This window comes from Periplaneta americana, chromosome 15 (genome assembly GCF_040183065.1).
Source record: "Periplaneta americana isolate PAMFEO1 chromosome 15, P.americana_PAMFEO1_priV1, whole genome shotgun sequence".
In the NCBI taxonomy this organism is placed as follows: Eukaryota; Metazoa; Arthropoda; class Insecta; order Blattodea; family Blattidae; genus Periplaneta; species Periplaneta americana.
In genome coordinates this window covers 80,594,672-80,616,203 of record NC_091131.1, presented here as the reverse complement: position 1 = coordinate 80,616,203, position 21,532 = coordinate 80,594,672, and the positions used below count along the sequence as shown (strand labels likewise).

Below are 21,532 nucleotides of genomic sequence, written 5' to 3'. Positions count from 1 at the left end.
TGAAGATGGAAGAATTAAAAAGAAAAACGGGATTACCACGAGAAAAACTTTCTCCAACGTCTGCTTTGTCTTCCACAAATTTCGTTATGACCTGGTCGGGGATCGAATCTATGCCGCTTAGATGGAAGATCAGTCCTAAGCGCTTGAGCCACAGATGCAGCATTCAGAACTCCCATTCACAAAACTGTCCGATTTCACTTTTTTCAACAACCGCCAGGAACGCACATTCAAGTCACCGATAGTGCATAGCACTTGGACTACAGCGAACGTAGTAGTAGTAGTAGTAGTAGTAGTAGTAGTAGTAGTAGTAGTAGTAGTAGTAGTAGTAGTAGTAGTAGTAGTAGTAGTAGTAGTAGTAGTAGTAGTAGTAGTTTTATTTTGCCTGGCAGAGTTAAGGCCATAATTCCTTCTCTTAGAGCAGGGTTGGGCACCAAGAGCGAATTCTACTCTCTCACGGGGAGCCATATGACTTCTCTTCAACCCTTTTCTTCCCCGCCGAACACCGCGCAGCGTTGATTCAGTGACGGATGAATAGGGTAAGGTTGCCTAATTCCGTGACATGTTTAATAAAGTCTATATTTATGCCAAAATTGTACTAAAAATTTTCAAATAACACCTAAATGACTTTATTTGGACTTTCAGCTACAGTTTTTACAACATTCAGTGTCAACAGTTTCACAAGTTTGATATAATATAACATATGATTCTTCATTGTTATACAGTGGCTTCTAAATCCGTGACAGGGATCCAAATTCTGTGATACTGGTTTCCTAATTCCGTTAGTGATATCCTAATTCCGTGATACTAAAATAATCCGCATTAAGTGCTCAGAAAACAAACGTGTATTTGGAAAACTCTTTAAAGTCATAGTATATTGTTTTAATACGGACTAAGCAAGAAATTGCAACATAGAAAAAGGGCCTAAATGACAAATTTCATAGAAAATACTTGTGTAACTACAGGAATACATATTACATATTAATATATTATAAACAAAATAAACTGAAAGTTAAATTCAATACAAAATTAAATTTGAATAAATTTAATTATAACACAATTATTTCTCATTATTTATATAGGTAACAACAGCAGTAATTAAGTTAAATATATACCCTATTATTTTATTATAATTATAATTGATGTTTTCTGTACCTTATTTCTAATATTATTTCCACGAACTATTTTCTTTCATATACATTAATTTTCACAATTTAGCGTTGGTATCACTGTCAAGTGAGCCAGGAAGGAGAAATATGAAAATAAATCCGAAAATGGGAAAGCTCCTGTAGCATTGTCATTGTCTCACAATATCAAACACATTGTTTCAGCTGACTATAATCTACAGTAATATATCATTTTTATAATCCTATATTAATTCTTACCTCAAATACAAAATGTTTCTTCAGGAGCGGTCACAAGAGAAAGAAAAACTTACTGGTCAACTACCTTCCATTGAATAAAAGCTTCTGCTGTCGATTGCTTCTATTCAAAAGTCGGGTAGTCAATAGAATTGAAAAGAAGACATCTCCTGGCATCTGTTAGGTATTTCAAATACTTAAAAGCCAGAGACCACAACTCCATGGCAGTCAATTGAAATTTTATCATGGGATTAGGGGTATCACGGAATTATGCACCTTTACCCTATTAAACGTCCCCGTTTAGAGCTTGGATTCGCTCCCGGTGCCCAACCCTGCCTTAGAGATTACATAAAATATAGTAGAAAATTACATATAATCAACGTAGTAGTGTTAGACAAGGAGCTAGTGCACCAGATTGCCTTAAAATTCTGGCGAGTCCAAATGGAATTTGTGATATTCAAAGACTGGATTTGCGAAAGATTCTCTCAGAATATTCCCATCTGCACGCCTTTTGCCTATTAATCATCACCAATATCATTCTGATGTAACATAGATTCATCTCTCACGGTGTACTGTGGACAACATTAAAGGCGGCTAAGTGATCAGTAATTTTTAGTTCGGTAATCTTGAGGCACATGGAGGTTAGGACGAACCTGCATGTACTCATATGAACCAATTATGCTGCTACACATTTTGGTAAGGGTGAGAAAGGACCAGTGAATTCTGCCTGGAGCTGAATTATTAATCATCCTCGGCAAAGTTCGAATGCGTGAATCTCGGATTTGTTAGCGAAGATAGAAATGATGTGTATTAGTTGGAGAAGACAGAGATCTATTGACGAGATGGCGTTCGAGAAAAGCCAAATTAGAGTTCATGATCGTAGGTTTCGAGTTTTGCCGAAATGCCAGATTTTTTGCTGTTGGTAAATGTTAGCTCTAATATCACCCTCACATCCTGTCACCGAAATACCACTATCACAAAGTAGGCTAGGTTTAAATAGTCGTCCTCAGTAATCTATTGCTAACTATGCTAGCAACTGGATCCGAGCATCCGAAGGCGATGGATTTAAAAGGGCGATAAAACACTTAGCATGGCTTTCTCCGATAGAGAAGTAAAGGCAGAAAGTGCCTGTCGTAAATTTCTGCGCGTAAGGACCCTTTTCTTCTTAGAGGACTTCTTCAGGGAAAATTTGTCAGTCATTTTTCGCTCGCGTTGAATTTCGACGCTGAATAACCTCTGCATTTGAAAACGTCGTTAAATAAAATACTACTACTGCTCCTCAATACGTGTCCAGGTTATAGTCTTACTCTATCCTACTCTTCCGAACAGCACATCAGCTCTAAACAAGAGTACATGAAACTGTATTTCTGCGTGAAATTAAGTAAATTTTAAACAGGATAGATTCTTTAAGAGACTACATTATATTTAAGCCTGCAGGAGTAGTCTGCTAGTAAAGTACATTTTGTTCCCGAGCTATATGTTTATGCTGGAATACTCACATTTTCGATTCGTCAGAACATACGGATACAGTCAGTAACATGATAATGTTGTCCATGTTTCGAACTTACTGACTCTATTATGTGCATTTACTTTAGGAATCGAACCTTACTTGTTTTTTTTAATTTGATTATTTAACGACGCTGCATCAAGTACTAAGTTATTTAGCGTCGATGGAATTAGTGATAGCGAGATAGTATTTAGCGAGATGAGGCCGAGGATTTGCCGTAGATTACCTGATATTCGCTTTACGGTTTGGGAAAATCTCAGAAAAAACCCAAACAGGTAATCAGCCAAGCGGGCATCGAACCCACTCCCGTACGAAGCTCCAGATAAGCAGGCAAACGCGCCTGCCGCCTGACCTACGCCGGTGGCTCAATGCTTTTCGAGAAGTATGGCAAATAGCCAGGACAAGAAAATTCGTGCTTATCTCTGAGGTAACACTTGGACCTTACTTCTTTGAAAAATGTGACTAACGTGCTAACTCCCCAAATACGGCTTCTACGAAAGTTTTTCTTTCTAGTTGATAAATACTGCTTGCTGAGACAAATGAATTGCTTTGCAGACGTGTGATCTGTTTTATTTCGAACACAATGCTGGTAATACATCACAAGCAACGACAACGCTCTGTATCCAAAAATTATGTAAGATTATAAGCAATGAAGGTCGGCCTTTATGTACGTATTGGCTAATGTGCAGCCTTGGTGCTACTTCGAGGCCATGGTCGTGGGTTCTAATCTCTTCAAAATTAAATATGTTTTGACATCTCGTCCTGGGAGTCCTACGAATATCCGACTGTTATCTTAAAAATAACACTGAACAACAAGAATTTGGCTCGGCTTAAAACAGTATGTCTCTTATGGTTTGGTCTGTGCTGAATTCGAAAATGCTTATCTTTTCTTCGTATCACGTAAGGTTTTAAAGATATACCATATTATGATTTCACTTTTCGATAAACGCTCTCCCATGAAACATCTAGCGCAGGTTGGGGGTTGTAAACCAAAAGAAAAGCTACGTAATGGATTTTATGAGTTTATTACCTATTTCCGGTTTCTTATGGTTATTGGCATGTTCTCATCTTTATTTATTTTACATCATATTGTCTGTCGTCCTTAATGGCATCCTACATTTTCTCTTTCTATTTTTCTCCTCACTTATCTTCTCCCCTCCTTCGATCTCCTTCCATCCCAAATCCTCTCCTCTCCTCCTCTTTCATTTCCTTTCCTTTTCTTTCCTTTCACCTTCTCTCCAATTTTTGTACTTTCCTTTCTGTCCTTCCACCAGATCTCTTTCTCTCCGTGTTTCTCTTTTTTATTTTCTTTCTCTCCATCCTTTTCTTTTTTTCTTTCTTCACAATGTACGAATATTTCTGGTTGTAAGTCATTGTTGCACGCAGATATGCAGCAGGCATGCACAACAGGTGGCCAGCATGTAGGAGTATGCTGCAGCGGTCAGTCGCAAAGATCGTTCGGTGACGTGCTCTGAGCAGTCACAGAACGCCCACCGTCCATTTCATCCTCTGGAGCGATCTGGCGCGATTTCAATCAATGTGAAACAAACGCAATATACACTCAGTACACGTCTTGTTTCTTACCAAGCAGGTGCATTGTCTTCTCTCAAATGGTGGCGTTAACACCTAGAAATTCAACAGACACCGATTCCCTCCAAAGCAGCGGACACATTTCCACCTTTCTATGGTATTCGCAAAGGGAGAACGCAACCCGGAAATGAGATATTCTAATGCAGTGGTTCCCAAACTTTTTCAGCCACGGAGCCCTTTTTGAAGCAAAAGTTTCTCGTGGAGCCCCAAGAAATGTTTATTTTTTAGTTTTATCTGTCTATGTTCTATGAAGCATATTTCACACGATACATAAACGGAAGTATGAATATGTATGTGTATATATATATATATATATATATATGCATATAAAGGAAACAATAATAAAAAATACTGAATATAATTTATTTAAATCTAAAAATGATATTAGCAAGTAGTTAAGATATTTAAAAAATGTTACAATGTTACATGTACACCCGAAGTTAATGTGAAGAATGTGCCTGTTTCTTGCGCAGAGTTTGTCAATGTCCGGTGTCATAGAAGTCAGTTGAAGACGTATATCGTCTTCTGTGTCCAAACAAGTTCGATATTTTGTTTTTGTAGCCGTGTACCTCGAAAAGGTCGTTTCACTGAGGTACACAGTACCAAAAGGCAGTGAGAGAAATTTAGCTTTTGAACTTAATATCAAAAGATCCCCTAACTTAGCCCAAAATTTAGGAAATGGTTTGCTTTTAAATTATGCCTGACAGTGGCTGTTCGAAACCATGTCTATAAGGACCTCATATCTGAAGCAATGAGGGCTGCTGGTTTTGACATTACTGGAAATGAATCTACAATCCACTCATATTTCTTTAGAATCGATTCCTGAGTGTCCCTTGGAAAGTATGAATTCATATTTTGAAGCAAATTGTCAAGGCGTTTTTTCATTATTGATTTGAATGAGACATTCATTGTTATGTTATTTTCTTCTATAAAGTTTGAAGTCAATTAAAAACGTAAGATCCTTATTGTCGACGCTTTCTATGTAGAACGCTATCATTTTCTTCAGTGCGACAGTTTCGTCATCAGCATCGAATATAGTCTTCCGTTTACTTTCTATGTGTGTGCTGATTTCATTTTTGAAAAAGTCTGTCAAGTAACATAATTTGTACAACCATTCCTGATCATTCAAATAATCTGCTAGCAAACTGTTCTGGTAATTGAAAAGTGAATAAACTTCCGTTCGAAGTTCCTGTAATCGAGACAACGCTTTACCGCGCGACAACCATCGCACCTCTGTGTGTAATATTACTAACAATGACTTGTGTATGCTACCCATATCTTCACACAGGATTTTAAGTAGTCTACACTGCGAAGGTCGTGCCTTAACAAAGTAGATAATTTTGACGGCGTTGTCTAGTACCTGCTTTAATAAGCTGGCATTTTTTCGTTGCGAGGGCATGTTGGTGTAGTACACAGTGACTACTTGTTCAGTTTTTAAAACTTTCTTGATCCTTATAACAGCACCAGCAACAGGACCTACCATGGCCTTTGCGCCATTTGTGCACACGTCAATGCAATTGTCCCACGGTATCGAGTTTTCAATGAAGAAGAAAAAAATTTAGTACCGCTTGTAGAGGATGGTAATGGCTGCAGAACAAAATATTTCATGAAAGAACCTGAAAATTCATACCGCACAAACATCATTAACATAGCTAATCCGGCAAAGGCTATGGATTTGTCAAGTTGTAACGAATATTTCGTTTAACTGATACGGAAAATCATGATATTCTTTTTTACGTCTTTTCATATATTCTGGATTCCATTATGCATAGTGTTATTTGATAAGGGCAAAATGGAAATCAAGTTTGCAGTTTTCTCGTTCACCATGCACTTCACTATCTTCACTAATAGTGGTTTCATAAGAGTTTCAGCAAGGGTGAGGTTTACCAGCAAGAGCCTGGTCATGACTAACCAAGTACGATGTTTTCAGTGCTTTCTCGTTGTTTGTTTTGACACGAGGTGAAATTTTGTCCGAACTGCATGGTGTTCGTCACTTTTTCTTTCAAAGTAGTCTGCAGTTTTATTTGTGAATTTTTTAATTGAGAAATGCCGTCTAAGTTTGGCAGGGAACATAGAACTATTGGGAAAAACTTTGTTACATATCACACACTGTGGACGTTCATCAGCAAACTCAGTGAATCCCATGTCCAAATACAAATCACAATATTTTCGTTTGTTACTTTCAATACCTCTACACTAGGCATCGTAGACTCAGAGACAGGATCATGTTCAACATATTCGCACTATCTTCTTTCAAAGTAAGGTTATAGCTGTTGTTATCTTCCTTTGACTGAGCACTGGTTGATGGCTAATGACTCTTAGGTCTTAGGGAGCTCGTCTTAAGTCACAGTTCAGGTTCAAGAAAGTTTAGCTAACACATCTGCTATCAATTAACATGCAGGTATACAGTATATATATTTTTTGAGGTAACGTAACAGTCAATAGATTGAAGATTCCACGTACCACGAATAACAAACGCTGCCTGCCCAGTATATAAACAATAAAATAAATTTCGAGAATCATTGAGTACTTGGCAAGCAAGAAAGATCAAGATAGTTCCAGTGACGAGTAGATCTAATATTAATGCTTCCATGTAGCAAGAAGAACGCAAACTACTTTCTCAGAATTTTTTTTTCGCTTGATGGAAGTAGTTTCCGTTTCCCCCGCTAGAGACTAGATGGAATTAGCAATTTTTGTCATCTTCATAATTTCCGCGAACGGAGCCCCTGAGAATCATTCGCGGAGCCCTAAGGGCTCCGCGGAGCACACTTTGGGAACCGCTGTTCTAATGAATCCCATATCGTATACTAGCGTTTGCAGAGTAAACTCAAACACGCAGAGGTTATAGGCGTAGACAGCCATTGAAATACTCTTTAATCTGTTATTAGGTTTGAGGACTATCCGTAATTGCAGCTAGTTTGCCAAAACTCAGCATAGTCGAACGATTGACGATGTATGCGTGAGGGATACTGTTACAAATCTCTGTACTTCAACGTCCTTCTCTTTCTTTTATTTCATTGTTTTATATTGTTATTGATAGACTTCTCTTTTATTAATCTTCACTCACGTTTACACACAATTATCCCGTGTAATGGAGTCTCCTAGGTTGATATAAGCAATAAAATAACATGTTTACATGCATGTGAACGTCACTGAAATAATATGAATATGAAATAATATGAAAATAATATGACAATGTAAATTTATTCAACGACAGGTATTAATAAGGTCAACACAAAAGATGAAACGAGTATGCATGGAAATTCTAACGATTCCCTACCACATACCATTCTACAAGTCTATGTTGACGCCTAGCGAGCTGTATTAATGGGTAAATACCGATACTAAACTGAAATATAAACAATATAAATATTAAGAATAGATAGCCTATTCAGTAAAATTTCAACATGAAAAGTTTTGTAATATCTGCAATCATCCACACATAGGAATTATATAAGAAAAGTATTGAGACATTTCTTCAAATTATTACCAGGAAAATATTCAGTAGAGTCGATACAGAAAACGACAGCATCATAAGGAAAGTGCAGTACACACGATTAAAAAATATATTTCAACAAAAGTGATCCTGTAATCAGACTTACACAATAATATCAACGATAATAATGGTAGTCCTAATGATGATGATGATATTGATGAGGATGAAAATAAAAACTGAACTTTCAATTTGAAATAAAGACATCCTACAAGCTCGAAATTGCGAAAATTGTCCATACAATCATAGAATACAATAGTAACAACAACTTAATAACAAAAACTTTAAGTAGAGCCTACAGAACAAATTGGATATAGATCCCAATAAATATACTCCCTGTTCACAGCTAATAAAATAAGAATTTAAAATAAGTAACAATTATTTTAATAATATTTTATTTTCTGAATATCAGTTCATCTTGGACGAACTACAAGACAAGATGTAGAGAACTTTAAACGAATATAATAAAGCTATAAAGAAATTTAACTTATAAACATCTAATAAAAATAAATTAGAGATGTAATATTTCGTGAATACGTAGACGACACAGCTATTGATGTAAGATGCAACTTTCAGTGGATGTGGTACCTACATCAAGAAAGTCTTAGGCCTACTAAACAAAACAAGACAAGGCGCTCAAAGTTTTATAAATAATGGCAGTTCTATGTATTCTTGACATAAGAAGTCAAGAACTCAGTGTTGAACATCACAAATTTGAGACTGCAGAAAACTCTATTTCTACGCTTCCTTGTTGTTTATGCTCAATACACCAGTTGAGAATACAGAAAATACGTCGTGTACCAGAAGTAAGAAAGGCCAAGAAATATAATCTTTACAGAATAAGAAAGTACAAAAATCCAGTTATGCTGGAAATTAGATATTTTTCCACTGTATTAAATATATCAAATAGCCAAGAAATGGGTATGCCAGATGGCCCCTTTGTCCTCAATAACGGTTGCAGGAACTCCTATAAACCAGAATAATAATAATAATAATAATAATAATAATAATAATAATAATAATAATAATAATAAAATATTTATTCATTTATTTATTTATTTATTTATTTATTTATTTATTTATTTATTTATTTATTTAATTATTTATTTATGTGCTGGACAACAGCCATTGGCCAATAATAATAATAATAATAATAATAATAATAATAATACATGGTTCCACGAACTTTTCCCACCACTTTTAAACAGATACATTCACCTTTGTGAGTCGCATCTGCGACTGGGTGCAGAATTTCTGGTGGAAAAAGTAGATATTGCAAAGAGGTTTTCTTGGAGTGTTTCCGTTTCTCTCTTTCATTCCACCAACACTCTGCAATTCATACTCATTTCATCTATCATCTGCAGTAGTTAAAAATAAGCTGGGGTGAAGTATTTAGGTAGTACGTGTTTCCGATGCTAACATAGAATTTAAGGGTTTGAAGTTCTGGGCCTTACCAGGTTATCGTCCTAGAATGGGATCTGGCTTTGTCAGGACTGAGGCAGGATGACCCACCTGTCAGCATCGAATTCAAGAATCCTACCTGAGCCACCTGTTTGACTGGAACAATATTCGCAAATGGGGCATACAATGGGCCAATGCAAGTCTAAGGGCATGGATCCATCCCTGGTCCAATCCTCGGAAAGACAGCCAACCACTCTTGTGAACCACCACAGAAATACAATAGGCCTTCTATTGAGTACCGCAAAAACTGTCCAAAAATTCCTTCAACCGAAGAGATATAACCTGAAACTTCGGTTTAGTGAAGATTGTTATCGGGAATGGCAGTGTCTGAATAAACTGTGACTTAATTTGATGATTCTAGGTGGTCACCCATCCCAGTATTGACCATGCCCGATGTTGCTTGAATTCTACGCATCCTAACACAGATTATGATTTCAATCACCTAGGATTCCCGACCCGTATTGTTTGTTTCTAAACGAACATGACGTGAGTACAGTACAATAATCACGATTCTTATGTCTCCCCGCTCGTGTACTTCCTCCTCGATACGTCTGTGAAGGAAGCGTGGGCACGATTGTGAATCACGTTAGGGGATTCATTCTTAAGGTTAACATTGCGTGAGCAGTTAAAAGGAATTACACAGAACAGTAGCAAATACGTCTTACGTAATATTTTGCTCACCAATTAGTACGTTTATGAATGAGATACCTCATCTCTAATATCACATGAATCATTCAGGCTGTTATTAAGACAGACAATAATAGTTCATTTATTCATACCGTTACGATAATCAATATCATTTTCCATCGTCTTCGCCATCATTATCACATCACCATCATCATCATCATCATCATAAACATCTTGGTAAGAATAGGTACAGTTCGACCTTGGAAAGAATGAACATGTATGGAATGTGACAATTACATTTACTACGCTTAGCAGACGTCTTTCTTCCGCCGAATTCTATATTTCAAACCCGAAAAATCGTCCAGGTGGATATTTAAGGAAAATACTACAATATCTACCTTTCTTAGGGTATGTAAAACTTAACAGATCTCGTAAAAAGATCTGCTATTTCTACAATTTTCAATAACCTCAAAATTAAAATCAACAAGTGCATTTAATTGGAAATATAAAACTATTGTAGGGTAAAGTTGCCTATTTCCGTGATACCCCTAATCCCGTGATACTGTTTCAAAATTGAATGTAAGTCAAAGTTTTTCTGTTCGACCATAGCGCCAGACATCTTTCTCGAAAGAGTGCATCTTTCGCCTACTTTTGAGACATCGGTGAACTTCCTAGCAAGATACCCAACCCCGTGACACGGAATTAGGCAACTTTACCCTATGTTGCAAGAGACTACATCCTGTCGTTCTTGATGCCGCTTCTGTAATGGCTGCCGTGTATGAAGTTTCGATTTCAAGATCTCGCAGCAACAAAAACACGTGCGTGAATAGTACTGTCGGGGAGTTGTTGATTGTTCATTGAAATGTAATCGTTGCGGAGGTTTGTTGGTGGTTGGTGTGCTCTTGTTTGTGACAAAAGCAATTTGAAATAAAAATGGGCTTTAATAAACAATTAAAGAAACAATTGAACTTCAGACGTGGAAGCAAAGACTTCGAGTGAAAATATCTCTCAACAGTAACATGTCACATTGTTATTAATCGTTCGTTATCTAAGTGCAGTTGAGCTTGGAGTGCTGATGTTTTGTTGTGAATGTAGTCTAGGACCGCAAAGGATGAGGTGCGGTAAGGTGCGATGCTGTCAAGCATTGCTGATGTAGGCGTATAAGCAGAACAATCACACATTATTGTAGTACCAAAATCTGTCACGTGCATTTATAAAACGAACGAATTATAATAAAAGTAAAATTTTCTATACGTACCTCTATGTAATTATCTGGGAACCGTGTTAATAACTATGTTAACCGTGTTAATAAATCTTTCCAATAATTTTCAGAATAAAACCAATCATATTGCTATTTATAAATAATTATTTTCCAGAGAGCTGTGATATACGTAGAAACATAACAAAAGACAGTAAAGCACAAACCTTGGATTATACGAAATGCCTCATTTCCTTCTAATGTTGACAATTATTACTTTTGCAAAAAAAAAAAAAAAAAAAAGCTATAAGCAAAGTTATTTGGTTTGCAGAAGAAAGCACATCAGTAAGTTGTACGCATATTTTATCTATATACTATGGATTCCAAGACACAGATGTGCATGAATGAATATGTGCGTATAAACATATCCTATGAAGACAAAAATATTCTCTTTTTAAAAAGTTTATGGCCTAGCAACCATAACATTAACTGCTATGCTGAGATGTGTCATAATGCCTGTTACGAAATGCGTATTGTTTATTTGTTTATTTGTTTATTTATTTATTTATTTATTTATTTATTTATTTATTTATTTATTTATTTATTTATTTATTTATTTTTATGTATTTTGTTTTATTTTATTTATTTATTTATCTATTTATTTATTTATTCATTTATTTATTTATTCTGGTAGAGTTAAGGGCATGAAACCTTCTCTTCTACACTACCAGAAGTGAAATACACAATGAAACAATGACAAAAAACTTACTGTACAAGCTAAAAATATTAGACAACTTACTTATGAGTGTACGTGTAGCCCTGGGTGAAATACATTTGACACTGGATTACTCATAATATTTACACATAATTATTCGAGAAACCCACGTGGCAATATTAATTGAACCCTGCACCTTGCTAACAAATATTTGTTGGTATTAATATTAATATGAATAGTTTTCACACAACTGTAAGGTGTAGAAATGACTAACCGAGAATGAATCACATTCACACTGCAATTAGGAAAATTATGATGATAGCCACGTATCTTGTAAAATATGTGAACAGTGTCATTTTTTTAATGCATTGATGTCTGTGCTCTAAGAATGTAATGTTAGAAATAGATGTTCAGTAAATCACTTTCTAACATTTTCGACGGAACAAATGACAATAGTTATGGTGATAGTTTGTACGTTTCACATGCGATGTATTTTTGCTCATATTTTGAAATCTAGGAATTTTAGCAGTTTTATTTTCTTTTCTTTATTACAATTTTAGCGTTTTACAGTACCTTTTATTTGTTTCACGATTATGATGAAGCTGTTTCGAAGTCGGGGCAACCTAATAGATCTAATTCTGTTCGCACCTTACGATGTGTATAGAAGTAGGCAGAATGGATAAAATGGTGATAATGACGGCGACATAAGCTTAGGATTCGGCGCCGAAAGTTACCCAGCATTTGCTCTCAATGGGTTGAGGGAAAAGTATGAAAAAATCTCAAAGGTGCAACTTGTCCTAACCAGGATGATTCGATCCTAGGCCCGCTAATTTCGCAATAAGATGAAAACCGGAACTGCTAGCAGAAGTTTTAAATCTGAAGACAGACATTTTTCTTCAATAAATATAGCCTATTTAGGAAAACTGTATTTAACCTAACTCATAATATAGGCCTACAGAATGTATCAAAACGTGTAGTAAAGCTCTGGGAAATTTATAGAGGACGTGAAAACGAGCAAAAAAGTTCGTATAAATATATGATCAATTTCGCTTAGTTTTTTAGTTACAGTCATTGTTTGTGGTGTACATATCTGTGATGATAAAGTTTAATTTACAACTTAACATACTTTTTTCTTATACAGAAACTTCTTACTTCTACAGAAAGTGCACAAAATGGCTACCAAGAGCTCTAACACAGGCTTCTGAGACCGCATTATCGACTGCCTTACTCTCTCCCATATTCCAGGTGTCTCCCGTATCTGCTGACATTCATCTTCAAGTCGCTGGCGAAAAATTTCCACGTTATGAATACGTCTGGAGTACACAATGGCCTTCCAATGATCCCATAAGTAGAAATCCATTGGATTGAGGTCGGGAGAACGAGCAGGCCAGGATATCTGTTCCTCACGACCTATCCATATGTTAGGGAATCGCTGATTTAAAATTACTCTAGCAGCAAGAGTAAAATGAGGCAGTGCCCTATCATGCACGAACCACATGCGCTGAATTAAGTTCAGTGGAACTTCTTCCAACAAAACGTTTATGATGCTGCTGTCAATGTTCCAGGTAAAATGAAAGGATCGATTAATGTGTCGCCAGTTATTCCAACCCAAACATTAATGCTGAAATGTTGTTGGTGTCTTGTTTCCAAAACTGCTTTGGGATTTCTGTCATCCCATACATGAATATTGTGAAAGTTCTGCATTTCATTTCTGGTAAACTTCGCCTCATTTTGAGCACTTTCTGTAGAAGTTAGAAGTTTCTGAATAAGAAAAAAGTATTCTAAGTTGTAAATTAAACTTTATCATTACAGTTATTATGTACATCACAAACAATGACTGTAACTAAAAAAAAAAAAAACTAAGAGAAGTTGACCATATGTTTGCATGAACTTTTTGCTTGTTTTCAGGTTCTCTATCAATTCCCCAGAGCTTTCCCACATGTTTTCATACACCATGTATATGCAGCCTTCCTAGATGCTAGCCGTTGGATTTGAAGTGAACCAGTTCAAGCCCGGCAGAGGTTAATGGCTTTTAAATGTGGTGTTCTTCGGGAATAAAGTAAAGCTGTGGATTCTGTGTCGTAGATTTATGGCACGTAAAACCTTTTCCTAATAACAGGATTCCAGGAAAAATTGCTCAATCATTTGTCACGTTAAATTTTGACACTCAGTAGACCTAATCCCTGCAATTGAAAGCCGTGTTAAATAAAATACTACTACTACTACTACTACTACTACTGCTACTACTATTAATTGCTCGTGGTGTAACCAAGAGGTCACCAATTCGAGTACTGATCGTTCTCTATGCTACTTGATTCGGTCATCGAGCAAGAACAGGTATGACCGGAGCCTGATTGTACATAAGTGGCATATTACAATGGACACCCCTGGCTCATAAGTCGGCTGTCCAGAAAGCGCCCCCGTGTGTTCAGGTTGACGTATGGGCTAGCTGACTCAATACAAGACCAGTCACGACCGCCGGTGCGTGTGGCGACGTGTACAATGAAGGATATCCGCCGGTACGTAGCTGGCTTCTCCAATAAGTCACAATTGTGTGGATTAGTGCAGTGCCGCCACCGTCTTACACCTGCAAGCTGTCGCTCTGCTTGTTCCACGCCACCAAACAGCAGCACCCACCCTTCAAACACAAATTGGTTGCCTACACAAGAGTTGGTTGCCAAATGTCCCGTTTTCTTCTCGTTATACGAAGCATAAATACAAAATAATTATCCAATGATGGGTAACAATCAATGTTACAATGATGGGTACTTTACTTTGCAACTTCTCCAAATGCTGCTAAAACTGTTTCGATATCTTCGCGAAAATACACGTGCTCAAGGTCCATAAAATCGAAAAGGTGTTTTTCGTCTTCCCGTCTGTTTGTCTTTGTATCCAGGCTTTTCTTAAGCTATTGGTCAGATTTTGTTTATATTTAGGATCTATAAGTCAATTTATCCGAAACGAAGTAGGTTAAATATCATAATTTACTTTATTAAAAATTAATGACTTTATTTGAAATCAACAACACACAAATGGTGATTCACTCCAAATTAAAACCAATTATTTAATTCGTGATTTTTATTCTATGGAACAAATTTACTTTCATACAAATGGCTTCTAAGGAACCCGGAGGTTCATTGCCGCCCTCACATAAGCCCGCCATTGGTCCTTATCCTGAGCAAGATTAATCGAGTCCCTACCATATCCTACATCCCTCAATCCTCCCATCTACGTCTTGGCCTCCCCAAAGGTCCTTTCCTCCTCAGGTCTAACAGTCTATATGCATTTTTGGATTCATTCTTACGTACTACATGACCTGCTCATTTTAAACGTCTAGATTTAATGTTCCTAATTATGTTAGATAACGTGTGCAGTTCTGCGTTGTGTAACTTTTTCCATTCTCTTGTAACTTCATTCCTCTTAACCCCAAATATTTTCCTTAGCACTTTATTCTCAAACACCCTTAAACTCTGTTCCTCAAAGTGAAAGTCCAAGTTTCACAACCATACAGAACAATCAGTAATATAATTGTTTTATAAATTCTAACTTCCAGCTTTTTCGAGAGCAGACTGGATAATAAAAGCTTCTCAACAAAATAATAACAGGCATTTCCCATATCTATTCTGCGCTTAATTTCCTCCCGAGTGTTATTTATATTAACTGTTGCTCCAAGGTAACTGAATTTTTACACCTTTTCAAAGAATAAATTTCCAATTGTTATATTTCCATTTTGTACTATGTTCTGGTCACGAGACATAATCATATATTTTGTTTTTTCAGGATTTACTTCAAAACCTATCTCCTTATTTGCTTCAAGCGTAATTGCCGTGTTTTCCCTATTATCCCAGATCTGCCTTACTTTACAATTTTAGTTTCTTATTACAAGTCGTACGTCTTCCGGCTACTCCCTCCTTGCCTATTGTTAGACCAAAATATCTGATCTATAAATGCAAAACCACCTCTTCTGTATTCAACATTAAAACCTGAAACCAAATCTGATTCCCATTTGCATACCTCCATTTAACAATATCATTAAAATTAATCTATTAAGCAAACTTTATAAACATAACACATTTATTCAAATAATAGTATCTAAACAAACCACTCTTCTATATCACAAAACTCATACATCACACCCTATTATTATCTAAGGAGGAAAAACAAATAAAGTACAAACACACAAAACAAAATCACTTCAATAAATCATAAGGTCTTAACCTTTTCTTCCCATTTCATCTTCACTATTAGTAAGAATTTGCGTAATTTTTTCAACTCGCTTGTATTAACTGTACTACATATTGTTATATGGGGGCTATATACTGTATTTATTAATACTAAAAAAATTATTGTCTATTCACTTTTTTCTTACATTGTCTCTTTCTAGGCATAGTAATATTATATGGAATGCGTCTTGTTGTATGAGTCTATCATGAATGTTATGAGATCGGGAGAGGAGAAATAAAGGTGAAATGAGAAATGTTAGCATAATAGAATTTATTATTTTGAGGTAAACAGGAGAACCCCGGGTAAAACCGACATCTTCTAATCTTGTCCACCTGCAGTACCATTACAGTCAGCAGGGAGTCGCAATCGAGTTCGCACACGCTGTAACGCTGAGCTACCGAGAGGGCGTATCACATTCCCAATAAAATACGGTCGTATGTCGAAAATTACATATTACTTTAATAAATAATTTCCCACACTGTTTTACTACTTGGATGTATGAAATTCTAATAATAAAATAGTACCTAAATTAACAAAGGTTTCGGACCTATTAAAATAATTTTACAGCAGTATTTTACTAGACACCGGCGTAGCTCAGTTGGCTAAGGCGCTTGTCTGCCGATCCGGAGTTGCGCTCGGGCGCGGGTTCGGTTGCTGATCACCTGGTTTTCGAGGTTTTTCCCGTCCGCAAGGCAAATGTCAGATAATCTATAGCGAATCCTCGGTCTCATCTCGCTATCGCCATTCTCATCGACGCTAAATAACCTAGCACCGTCGAGCGGGGTGACTTTGTGCCATGAGGGTGACTTTGTGTCTTTCGCCCTTTTCATAAAATAAAACGTGAGGAAGTAGTCTTTCAAACCGTCACAAGGTTTTAAAGACTACTAAACGTAAGGAAGTAGACTTTAAAACCTTGTCACGGTCTTAAAGAATACTTCCATACGTTTTTCGCGAGTGGCACAAAGTCACCCTCATTGCACAAAGTCACCCCTCGCGACGGTAGTTGATACAACGTCGTTAAATAACCAACTAAAAATATTTTACTAGGAAATAGCATAACTTCACAGATCACAATTTTCGAATTACGACAGTATTTTACTGGGAGTGCGATATGTGCACCTTAGTCGTCGTGCTCACCGTGAAAAGAAGGTAAATAATCCCAAAATAGCCTTTAAAAACATAAAATTATTGACATTATCCAATCCAAAATGTTTTAGACATCCTTCCCTTCTGCGAGTTGAGGAAGGATATGAAATTCCGATGTGTGGTCAGTAAAGCTTCCATTATATTAGCCCATCCTTCCTGTTTACAGCAACTGCACCCTGTTCGTCTGTTCCAGGTTTCCTCTATATTTATCAGGGTCGCGCGACATAGCGTTCCATATCCCACTGGAGTCCAAGAAGAAGGAAGTATTTCGATACCAAGTCCGACTCCCGCCCTACGTTACGTGTACCCAGTGCGTCATCCAATGGACGTACTACACGGGTAAGTTTCCTCATGAAATTAAAAAAATTCCCATTCTAGTTATTTAAGGTATAAATATAATTCTTGGGCAATTGCGCAGTAATGTATGATGCATTGCCTCGCGCTCTTTGCCAAGTGTCTCCCTCTTTACATGTTTTTGTATTGTTTCTTACTCTTTCTGTCTCTGTTTCTTTCTCTATTTCAAACTATGTTACGTTCAAGTGATTGATCATATAAAAAGATATCATCAACTATTGGCGATGAACGTTCAGATCGAGGGTAACAATCATTGTCTATAAACCCAAACCCTATTACACTTAATTCTTCTATCAGAAGGTGTTTTCCTCAGGTAATTCCATCATAATGTGCGGTATATCCCCTCATTATATTTGACTGAAATCAGTCGTCCACTGTTGTTCGGTGATTATCATGCTTGACATCAGATGGAAATTTGTAGATTCAAACCCACTTAAACAATCAATTTTTAAAAGGTGATGAAATCCTTAGTAAGACTTTCTTCGATAGAGATTGTAGACCTAATTGAAGACCCGTAAAGTACAAAGTGAAACAGCAGCACGTACGGTCAGAAGACCCGTGCATTGGATTTAAGAGAAAATTCTGATAATATAGTATATCTGTATGTATAATATTGCTCAAAAATCCATCTATCTATCTAAAAAAGAAGTGAGACAGATAAATTTAGAAGACTGAAATTTGGCAACAGTCCGATGCAGGGAGACTTTGCCGACAGGATATTTGGAGTTTGCTACGGAATAACGTCTTAAAAATGCTTTGGAAACATTTTTCAAAAACAGTACGACATAGAATTATAAAAAACAGCTTTACAGCATCACAATAATTTTTATTTACACTTCCTTTAATCAGAAAGCAAGAATAAATTTGACGCAGAATCATGTTTTCCCAAAATAGTTTGACAATGATGCACTTTAAAAACTATTTGCTAAGGAAGCATAATTTCCAAAAACAGTAGGCAAGGGATGTATTTTAAAAATTAAATTCGACATGAAAGCATGCTTTTTCGAAACAATTTGCCAGTGATGTATTTTCAAAGCAATTTGCCATGGAAATATATTTTTTTCAAAACAATATCTCAGTAGTGCATTTTAAAAACAATCTATCATGAAAACATGTTTTTTTCCAAACAGTTCGTCAGTGATGTATTTTAATGATTTCATCCTTGTTGACGTCTCGTTAATTTACATCCGTTGTCTATTAATAAGTGATGTCTGTCTTTATGTAATATATCTGGTTTGTCTTCGTTAACGACAAGCAGAAAAGTCACTCAAATATTAAAGTCACTCATTTTACGCTATGGAATTACTGGACATATTTTTTGTATTCATATCGACAGCTGCATTTTTTTGGATCGCTTTTTAGTTACAATATTTAGTGACACAGTAAATCTTTAAAGAGTGTTTCGAACTGATGTTGTTTAAGATTTCACTCCAGAACAGTATTGCTAAATATTTTCTTTCATATATATAAAAACATACAATATACCGGGTGTTCAGTTCAAAGTGTGTCATGGCTCGCTGTATCCCGGCATGTGGCTAGTCGATGAGCCTAGAGAATTCAACATCCTACACTTCCGCAGAGGTGTATTACTTATGTGCCAGAGAAGTTGCCTAGCTAGTACGGCGTTCATTCAGAAGAGTACTTACTGCTACGTACGGTAACGCCGGTAGTGGCAGGAATGTGAACTGTTTCGAAACATGTACTGATGTGAGTTTTTTCTTACTGTCGGGATATGGGGAGAGGGTTAAGACGATTACTTACGTTTTTGTTGACATTAACTTCGACGGTCAACATGAACACGGAGCTTTTGATTTGTGTTGTGGAATGTTGCAGTACGCAACCGATGATAACAAATGCCCTGCGTATGACTTGGCCGCGCAAAACACAGTTCGAAAGAGGTTATGGTAGCACACAGACCGTACAGACCGCCATCTGTTGCTACGACGTTCAAGTTATACCGTACACGTTCTCAAGTTCAGATTGAACGCCTTGATTAATAGGTAACTTCTCTGACACAAAAGCTGAAACTCGCTTCAAATCGCTGACTCATCAACAGTGACGTCATGACACACTTTGAAATGAACACCCAGTAGAGTCTATGTATGTATGTGGAACTAAAATTTCTTAAACAAGATTCACAACATAACATTCCTAATGTAAAAACCAAATACTCTTCACTAAATTCATACAGTGAAACAGAAAACATGAAACTAGGGTTCAAACTACACAACAGAAAAGTTGGGAGCTTTGCAGGAAAACTCAAAATCTGAGACTTTATACATATTTCTCCAAGAAATTATTATCCAGTCCGCAATCTCTATGATTTCATCGCTGTTACTGCCAAAGCCATGTTTTGTTGAATTACTAGAATAAAGCAACAAGTGAAAGGGATTGTAACTACGGGCAACTAGGTATATACATCCTGAATATTTTTATATTATTTTATCTATCTACGCCAAAACTATGATTCCAGTGTTAGCATAAAAAAGTGAATGAATTCCCTTTCTGAGGGTACGTATGACCATGACATAACGTTTAATAAAATTTCAGTATGTATAGCATACCAAATGTTGAAATTTCAATGACATTTCACAAAAAATTACGGTATGCAACCAAAGGACAATATAAACGTAACCACATAAAATATTCACTCTGTGGCGACCCAACACTTTCTGATGAATGATATTTACTCTACAAAAGGTTCGTCTTGAAATTCATCAACCTCCAACTTTTCTGACGTTCATCCCTCATCGACTATAGCCTAGGTATTGTCTGTCAAAACTGCTGTAGCTTAGCACGTTTATGCTGAAACACCTTCCTTTACACAGGCGACAGAGAACTTAACAATGATTAGGAACTAGGTATCTTAGGTGGAAATTTTACAGAAAGGCTCTCTGGGACTATTTGAAAGCTGTAAACTCGAATTTCGTAAGTACTGTATGTGACGTAGCATAGTATTGCTTTATACCTTTCAGCATATGTGACAGTGAATACCACTGATTCAAAATATCTCAGAATGTTCCTGGGTTAGAACACAAATTTTCTTTTGATGAGAATCCATCAGATGACTAAAAAAAGGAACATCTTACAATAAAATGTCGATACCCCAATGAGTGTCTGTAGACAGGTAAATATACTGCAAAACAAGTAACCCACAAAAAATATAATTTCCAATAAAACCTGTACAGAAGAATTGGTTTGAAGTATCGTGTAAATGTTTCATCCAGTTGATGAGAAGTTAAAAATTACGGAGACCAGTATCAAGCGCTACAATAGCGTGATAAAAGGCTACTTAAGTGCAGATTTTTCTTTATTTTGTTATCTGTTTCTTGCGTCCTCGACTTCTAATTTATTGCATGTAAGCTTTCCTTACAGTAGGCCTACTTAGCCTACCCGTGAACAAATTTTTAGGGAGGTTTTGAGACGATGATATTGGAAGGTTTCTGTTTGTAAGCTGTCATATTTTTATTGAATTGAGTAGGACGAATGGTGATGTTAGTCACTCATCCGTGCGTTAACAATTGCAGAATTCTAACACCGCCTACGCTATAGGTTTGCGTTGTAAATGAGATCTCCCCGTATCTCCCACTGAAGAATGGCGGCCCCCCACGTGGACAGACTTAGAAGCGTTGTAATTTGGCGTGGCTCTGAAATACAGAGCTCCCTCCATAGGGCAGTGTCGTCCTCTACAAGTACAAATCAATTACAACTTGTCTTCGGTCTTCATTTGTTTTCTTTCTTTTATTATTCTTTTTGAGCCAACAATAAATCGTCTTGATTCGTTTGTCTTGTCTTTAAGTGCGTGAATCTATAAATCTTGCAGACGATAACGATTCGCAACACAACTAATTACTGTTGT

General features: G+C 36.5%; 1 protein-coding gene across 1 annotated transcript in view; it reads left to right on the top strand.

Moving 5' to 3' along the window:
* The window catches only part of LOC138715164 (uncharacterized), a 257,230-nt gene that overhangs the window by 217,507 nt on the left and 18,191 nt on the right, over positions 1-21,532 (top strand). Inside the window, exon 6 of the mRNA XM_069847725.1 lies at positions 17,513-17,658. Coding sequence (XP_069703826.1) covers positions 17,513-17,658 — 146 coding nt within the window. The remainder of the gene's footprint in view (positions 1-17,512; positions 17,659-21,532) is intronic.